This window comes from Phoenix dactylifera, unplaced genomic scaffold (genome assembly GCF_009389715.1).
Source record: "Phoenix dactylifera cultivar Barhee BC4 unplaced genomic scaffold, palm_55x_up_171113_PBpolish2nd_filt_p 001630F, whole genome shotgun sequence".
NCBI classification, from domain to species: domain Eukaryota; kingdom Viridiplantae; phylum Streptophyta; class Magnoliopsida; order Arecales; family Arecaceae; genus Phoenix; species Phoenix dactylifera.
Window position 1 is genome coordinate 1 of NW_024068935.1, and position 9,008 is coordinate 9,008.

Here is a 9,008-nt window from a genome sequence, read left to right on the forward strand (position 1 = left end):
TATTTTACATTGAGATTCCTCAAATAAGTAAGATATTTTTATTTTCAATACTGCAAATATTTTAGGATCTTGTAAATCTACTAGGCATAGAGAACCTACTCATTAAATATTTCATCCTTTCTGTAATAGTCCGCTCCTTTTTTTTTTTTTTTACCTCGAGCACATCTATCTAGAATTACCCTTGAGTCAATGAATATATTCAAAACCCTCATATAGGCTGGTTACTATAATTCAAAATGAATTGAATCTTAATTCAAATAGACGATTCCAAGTCAACTCCTGTAAGTAAAAACATTCAGAAAAATTTTTTTATTGCTCCACCAAGTGAAAAGTCCTTAAATCAACACAAGTGAGTAAAACTGACACAATCATCTCTCCTAGAGTTTTCTTCACCGAGATCTTTAGCATTTATCAAAAATCTTCCATCATAACTATGTAAGCTTCTAAAATTCAAATTCTTTATGCAAAACCAGATTTCATCAGCAACCTCAACAATATTGACAAGAGATCCTAGATCAACTTATAAATTCAAACTTTAAATTGAAGTTTCATATACATCACATAATCTCCAATAGACATGAATAAGATCTATTATTTAGATCCAAAGATGATAATTAAAATTATTAATAATCCACCGAGATGAATACTTTACAATCTCCAATAAAATCAACTTTTCAAGATTGATATTTATTCTTAAATTCTTTCAAAAGCATAACTATAAATTTAAGAAAAAAGAGATCAATACTAAAACATTCCAAATCCAAGATCAGCTAATGCAGGAACCAACATTTCAATAATTCTAGACTTGAGATGTTAGATTTTTTTTTTCTCACAGTAGATAGAAGAACATACTAATAACACAATAATATCCATATCAGTCAAAATCAAAGACATTATTCTAAGATAACACAAATTTACCCCTAACAAAAGTAAACAAAGATATTTATCTTCTTGCCTAATTTCTACTCATCTCTCAAACTTTTCGACGAATCCTAAGGATCCTAAAACTTAAGCTCAAATATGATTGTTTCAATTATGATCCCTAGCGATCTTAAACCTAAGCTCTGATACCACTAAATCTGTCACACTTCGAGCCCGGAGCATGACAGACGTCGCATGCCTGCACGGCAGACCATACAGGCATGCAAGGTTGCAGATCATATCAAAACAATGACAAATTTCTGAATTTTTCTTTCTTTAATTAATAATTAACTATACTAGCTTAATAAGCAACATAATACCTCAGAGTGGGGCGGTTGAGCGGAATCGGCAGCCGTTCAGGCGGCCATGGGGCGGCCGCAGAACAGCCGCAGGGCTGCCATGGAGCGCCCGTGGCGCATCCGCTCCATCTCACCCGAGAAAGGTAGAGCAGGGGATTGCGATAACGATCCCCTGTTTTGCTTCTTCTATTGGGCAAAGGGCTGGAGCTGGCTGGGCCAGCCGACTTCAGCCCATTAAGACCCTATTCTCGCACTTCGAAGATACCAAACCGCGGGGTGCTGTACTGGTGCTAGAGTAGGAGCCAAGTGCAAGTTCTGGTGGTAAGACAGGCCAATGCCGTCCTCATCGTCAACATGTAGAACTCTTCGCCTCCATGGCCGCCCCCATCATCCCCACCCTCCGCTCCACCGTCGCCCTCCACCACGTCGCTGGCACCCTCGTCACCTGCCACCGCCACCACCCTCTCACCAACTAGTGGACTACGCCATGCTCAGAGAGCGGTGGGCCGGCGACCTCATCCTGGCAACCTCGGCCGCCGTCCTGGCAACCAAGGGGTCGAGAAAAGTTTCTACAGCAACTTTGACGAGATGGAGCTAGAGGAAATTTTGTGCAGGATGGGCGTGGAGGCGGTGATCGTCACCAAGGTAATGACCAACCACCTCTACTGCAAGATCACAATGGAGAGGAGGGGTTCCAGGTCTTCTTCTCCACCGACGCGCTACGACGTCGGACAAAAAACCCCACGAGCACCGTAATGATTGCTCTGTCCAGTTGGACTGGTACACCCTGGAAATGATAGCTTGCTGATTTTTTGTCCGATCCGATTTTAAAAATCTTGGAGGAGCAAGGTGGCGAGCCATGCACTACATTCGTCGTTCTTCGAGAAGGATAGATCCGTAGGTCTTAACAGAGTTAATAAAGTCCCTTTCTTTATTAAATATTTACATCAAGACCAACCCTTTCACCACAATCTGCAGCGAGTTGATCGATTTAAAAAGTCAAATCACAGCCGTCTAGTGAAATATGAAAGGCTAAAAAAAAAACAACAACAAGTAATAAGATGCTGAAGCATCTACAATGATCTTGAACTTCCCGGTAATTAGATTGTCCAACTTTGTTGTACCCCGAACTCATCATATGGAGTCGACCCGATAATATGGTTGCATGCACCCTAGAGAACATACAACGCCTATAAGGCAAACATAATTCTCATAATACTAAAAAAAATCATAAAATTTAGCCATAATAATTCAACTGATTAAATCTACTTCAAATAGCAAAGTTTATTCGATTACAAAATTTGAAATTTCTTACGTGGTATCAAAAAATGAACTAGCTAACTAACAATTCAATTGCTTGAATTCATGTCCAAACCCTCCAAAACTAAGCATCCTAGAGAAATTAGCTTTATAGTTCCATAAGAATTTTCCATGCACACACCAACATAAATGTAAAAACAATTTTTAGCAAATATATATGGCTGATAGAAAAATAATAAGATTCATATATCAATAATCTGATAATTGAATAATGCTTAACAAATCAAATGTATATATTTTATCAAACAACCATATAAGCATTGCTAGCATACACGTCAAGTTTTAACCATATATCAATTTAGCTACATATATATCACTATAATAGAAGTCTTGAGATGCATGTCATATATCACCACAGTTCAATTAAACGTACACATCACAAATTAGCAATTAATTTTGTTCAACAATAATTTAGTGAGACTGCTTTTCATTAAATAGTTAATACAAGTTGGATCTTTACAACATTATCATTTGGACTAGTCCCACTCATGCTCCAACTTATTGCAGGCCAAGCAGATACACCATATTCCCCAGTGGACGCCAACCATAATAACGCATATCAACCACAACTGATATCATATATACCACATTTCACACATAATGGCTAGGCCAAATGCTTCTTTTTTTTTCCGATCATATAGTTATGTAAAATTTCATTTTAAACACAATTTATCATCTTGATTTGATTTTGGTATTAGACTAGTCACAACTATGCTTTAGCCCATGGCAGGCCAAACATATTCCATGCTTTCGCCCATGACCGGCAACCATAATATCATATCTCATCCACACAGCTGATACACCATGTTTCACACATAGCCGGCCAATCTAGATACCTCATTTCTTCCCCGCTCTTACAATTATGCAAAATTAAATTTAATTATATCACAACTATGATTAAATGCAATTTATTATCTAAAATTAACTTTTCAGCATTGGACTAGTTATAGCCACATTCCAGCCAATGGTAGACCAAATACAATGCGGCACTTCAGTCCAAGAATGATACAACATATGCACCATGTTTCTTGCATACCCGACCAATCCAAATGCAGCCCATGTCCCATCATACCATTATATCAAAGTCATAATTTTCTTTATTTTTTTTACACTCTATACGATTTTTATAATTAAGCACCAATTAATAAGTTTTATACAAAGCTAGTCTAAGTAACATTATAATCAATGCAACATGAAATCATTAGCATATAATACACACACCAATACGTATAATACTCGTAATCTTGAAAACAATAATGCAAATTATTTATTTAAATCATGAATATAGAATAGATCTAGATGCAAAATTATCCATAATCATGTAGATGATTGTGCTGATGGATTCTTAAATCTATTGAGACAGACTTAACACAGTAAGTATAGTCGCATTATGTCCTACGGACCAGGGTGTTGTATACCTTGCTCAAAGCCTTCTTGCACAAACAACTTTTTCTCTGCAGAATCAAACCCAAACACCAAAAGAAAATTATATAGCGAATATCTGCTACCTAGACCTTCTATTGGAGTCCATTTGGGGTCCATCTTTTACCCTTGAATCCCTTCTACCAAATGTTTGGATCAACTAGAGAGAAAAGAGAGAGAAAGGAAGAGTGAGCGAGGAAAACAAAAGAGAAGAGAGAAAAAGTAGAGAGAGGAGAGAGAAAGAGAAAGAAGAGAGAGGAAACAAGAGAGGTATGAAAGCTTGTTCTCTCTCCCTCTCAAAATAAGGCCACGGAAGGCTCCATCCAGGTGGCAGCGGGCAAGGGCATCTCGGTCCAGATGGTGGTGACTAAGGGCGTATTTTGGCTGGGGTATCACCGGCAACTATGGTCGACTAGTGAAGAGTAGTTGAGAGGAAGAAAAAGAAGAAAATAGGGGGTGAAGGGTTCAGCCCCCTACTTGTTTTTCTTCAATCCATGATCGGCTCGCCGATCGACGACCATTGCCTTGTCATGAGGCCTCAGGGTATGCCAGGAGCGCGATGTTGGCCTCGACAGCATGCGGTGATCGCTGGCACTAGAAAAAAAATAGGGGACTTAAGGCAAATAGGGAGCCCCTAACCACTAAAATTTCAGTGACTCATCAATTCCAATCAAAAGAAAACGATGGCCTAAAAATTGGAAGAATGAAAGAGAAGAAGCTTTAGCAACCTTACCTCACTGCTGGCAAGATCTCACAGCCAAACGACCGTAAAATCCTCCACAAAAAGCTCGAAATTCTAGCTCTAGTTGACGCCTTCAAGGGTGGATGCTAGAGAGAAGAGGCGGGACATTGGTTTTTATAGCCAAAATTGCAGGCTTAAGAAAGAAACTCTAGTGACAATGTGTGAGGACCCGTGCAGACGTGTATTTAGTTCCACATCAGTTATTCGCTGGATAGATCTTGGACACGTATACAAGATCAAGGAACTGAAATAATACCTTTCGGCTATCCATTTTGGATGAGATCCTGGGTCGTTACAAATGGTATCAGAGCGGACTTGGCCCAAGCCTATGTAGACTAGGGCACACTGCAATACAGATTTATTGGAGCTGACCACCGGCCGATCGTGGTGCTTGTTTTTATTAGATTTGAATTGATTTAAAGTCTTAGCCTGACGAGGACATCGGAGCTTAAACAGGAGAAGTATGTGAGGATCCGTGCGGGCGTTTGTTTAGTCCCACATCGGTTATTTACTAGGTAGATCTTGGATACTTATACAGGATCAAGAAATCCAAATAATACCTTCTAGCTAGCCATTTTAGGTGAGGTCCTAGATTGTTACAAATGGTATCAAAGCGGACTTAGCCCATAGCCTATGTGGACTAGGGCCATTGCAACACAAATTCATTGGGACTGACCACGGGTCGATTGTCATACTTGTGATTAAATTTGAATGGATTTAAACTCTTAGTCCGACAGGATATCAGGGCTTAAACGGAGGGAGTATGTAAGGACCCGTGCGGGCGTGTGTTTAATCCCATATCGGTTATTTACTGGGTAGATCTTTGGTACTTATATAGGATCAAGGAATCCAAATAATACCTTCCGGCTAGCCATTTTGGATGAGGTTTTGGGTTATTACAAATGATATCAAAATGAACTCGACCTATAGTCTATATGGATTAGGAGACACTGCAGTAGGATTCATGGATGCTGACCACGAGCCTATCGTAGTATTTGTGATTAGATTTGAATGGATTTGAACCCTTAGCCTGACGAGGACATCAGGGCTTAAATGGGGGGAGTATGTGAAGATCCGTGCGGGCGTGTGTTTAGTCCCATATTGGTTATTCGCTGGGTAGATCTTGCGTACTTATTCAGAATCAAGAAACTCAAATAATACCTTCCGGCTAGCCATTTTAGGTGATGTTCTAAATTGTTACAAATGGTATCAGAGGAGATTCGACCCATAACCTATATGAACTAGAGGATAATGCAGCACAAATCTATTGGGGCTGATCACAAGCCGATCGTAGCGTTTGTGATGAGATTTGTATGGATTTGAACTCTTAGCCTGACGAGAACGTCGGAGTTTAAACGGAAGGAGTAGGAGAGGACTCGTACGGATGTATGTTTAGTCCCACATCGGTTATTCGTTGAGTAGATCTTGGGTACTTATACAGGATCAAGAAACCCAAATAATATCTTCCGGCTAGCCATTTTGGGTGACGTCCTGGATTGTTACACAATGAGTCATCTTTTTGATGGACTTAGGGTCCTAAAAGAAGTCTGCCTTTTCCTTCTCACGTGTGAGTTGCGTGGACAATTCTTTTTTCTTTTGGATCTCGCTTTAAAATCTATATTGGGTCATAGGCCAGTTAATGGATCGGGCCTACAAACCTAGCCTACAACTTTGGGCACCCAAATGAAATAAGGGAAATCAACCATAGCAACAAAAACAACAAGAAATAACTAATACAAGTGCTCAATTTTCAAAATTGAAACACAAAAGTTTGAAAATGCTAAATTCCCTTATTTGAATTGTCCTGTGTTGAATAAACTATAATTCTGATTTCGAATGATACAACCCAGTACATTATCAAGTCATGCTCTGACACAAGTGCTCCAGCACCTATTCACTTGCATCCAGAGTTGGAAGAATCTTTTTATTGCAACTGTCAACTAGGATTAGATGTCCGCTGACTTTGAGTTTGGAACCATCATTTTGCCGGCCTGTCCCACAACTGCTCCCAATTCAACTACCGGAAACGACAGTACCGAAGGCAAAAGAAGATTTATACCTCCTAAATTTCAGTTTACCGAACTCAATAGTAACTTTTAAGATATAGATGTCATCGTGTCCAAAGCTGCAACAATATATTTTACTATCGTTTTTACTGTCCCTTTCTACAATTTCCTTTTTCACTGTTTGTCTTTATGCCATCGAATTCCATGTAACATTAATTTGATGCTTGTTTTCCATTCATAGATATCTGTGATAAGTAAAAAGTTTAAAATATTAAACAGGAAATTGCTTGTGATGCTGATAAATCAAACATATTCTTTCATGTTATGTGAAGGAGATAGATAGCCGAACTCTGCTTGCTTGAAGCATGAACCAGCAATTTTGCAGCACTCTGCTAGAACTTAAAAAATGTGATTAAATATCAATTACATCTACCAAAAACCAATTACATTTTGGAGAACACCACCTTGCATGACATGCTTAGGGAAGCAGGTTATAGGTAAAATAATAGTTCCTAAACAAAATGGTGCTTTGTCAGTGTCCAATAACCGATGTCTCCTCGTGGCAGCCATATACGGTTCAACTTTAGAATGTTTTAGTATTAGAAATTTTTGGCTGATCTTATTTGTTGAGGAAAAAAAAAATAATTAAGAGATTGATGAAGTTTGGTAAGGCCGACTAAATTTGTTACAATCAATCATAAATTAATTAAAGTGAAATTTGGTAAGATCAACTAAGTTTGAAACAAGAATATACAGAAAATTATTCTACAATAATCTACCATGATTCTAATATTATTGAGCACTTCAAAAAGAATCTAAGAAAAAAAAGCTATGCATAATTAAGTTTTGTAAACTAAATATTCATGTGAAGCACTTCTCCCAACTTCTTTCCTTTTGTTGGCCCTTTGCCCACTTTAACTATTCCAATCTCTCCTCATTGACTCTTTCCACATAAACTCTCTCTCTCTCTCTCTCTCTCTCTCTCTCTCTCTCTCTCTCTTTTGTTGGATGGTTGTATTTGACACGTAACTGTGAACTGGCAAAATATAATAGTACTGAAAATAATTTAAACTTAATCATGTTGGTAAGTACAAAACGACCTCTTATATATAGGTGGCAGGCCAGCTTAACAGGAAACACATTCTCTCTCTCTCTCTCTCTCTCTCTCTCTCTCTCTCTCTCTCTCTCTCTCTGCGCCCCTTCATGACCTTCTTCAAGATGATGTCCAAGTCCCCCCAAACATCCCTGCAACTCCCTACCTTCGACATCTCTCAACCTCTGCTCCCATCCATTCTCTCCTCTCTCTCCCAAGCATGCAGGGAATGGGGCTTCTTCCACATCACCAACCATGGCATCTCCAGAGACCTCTATAACGGAATCCGCACTCTCTCCAACCAAGCCTTCGACCTCCCTTTAGATACCAAACTTAGAATAGGACCCTCATCCATCATCAACACTTATACTCCTCATTTCATAGCTTCCCCCTTCTTTGAAAGCCTCCGAATTTCTGGTCCAAACTACTTCACCTCAGCGAAGGCGTCAGGTGATGTCATGTTTGAACCACCTAATGTTGAATTCAGGTAAATGCATTAACCTGTCTCTCCTGCCATCCTAAAGACTTGTTACATGCGCATATTCTTCATGTGAGGTTGCTCTTTGTTTCGCAGTAACGTATTGCAGGAATATGGGGACAGGATGGTAGATTTATCGAAGAGAATAATTATCGCTGTCTTAAAGTGTTTACGTGACGGCTTTGAGACGAAGTACTACGAATCCGAGTTCAGTGCATGTCATGGATATTTAAGGATAAACAACTACACTCCACCCGATGAGAGCAGCTTGGAAGAGATCGAAGGGCTTGGGATGCACACAGACATGAGTTGCATAACAATTTTATATCAGGACGAGATTGGTGGACTTCAGGTAAGATCAAAGGAAGGGGAATGGATGGACATAATGCCGAGGGAGGGGACGCTGGTGGTGAACATTGGAGACCTTCTGCAAGCCTGGAGCAATGGGCGTCTAAGATCATCTGAGCATCGAGTCGTTCTGAAGCAGCCCGTCAACCGCTTTTCTCTGGCCTTCTTTTGGTGCTTCGAGGATGAGAAGATGGTATCAGCTCCCGAAGATGTGGTGGGGGAAGGGAAGCAGAGGATCTACAAACCATTCATTTGCCGAGATTATATTAAGTTTCGGGAGAACAGCGAGAAAGGGAGGTTTGATAAGGTCCAGTACACAGTGGACAACTTTGCTGCGGCCAAAACCGCAGCAGATTCTGAGAAGGCTACTTTCATATGA

At 39.6% G+C, this 9,008-nt stretch overlaps 1 protein-coding gene across 1 annotated transcript; it reads left to right on the forward strand.

The window, feature by feature from the left end:
* Positions 1 to 7,920: 7,920 nt before the first annotated feature.
* Positions 7,921 to 9,008, forward strand: LOC103719380 (gibberellin 20-oxidase-like protein). The gene is made up of 2 exons (XM_008808590.3): positions 7,921 to 8,290; positions 8,378 to 9,008. The coding sequence occupies exons 1-2, from the start codon at positions 7,929 to 7,931 to the stop codon at positions 9,006 to 9,008; spliced, it is 993 nt and encodes a 330-aa protein (XP_008806812.3). The 5' UTR covers positions 7,921 to 7,928.

Coding starts and splice junctions, on each gene's coding strand:
- LOC103719380 (XM_008808590.3), top strand. CDS start 7,929: ATGATGTCCAAGTCCCCCCAAACATCCCTGCAACTCCCTACCTTCGAC. Junction 8,291..8,377: donor CCACCTAATGTTGAATTCAG/GTAAATGCATTA, acceptor TTTGTTTCGCAG/TAACGTATTGCAGGAATATG.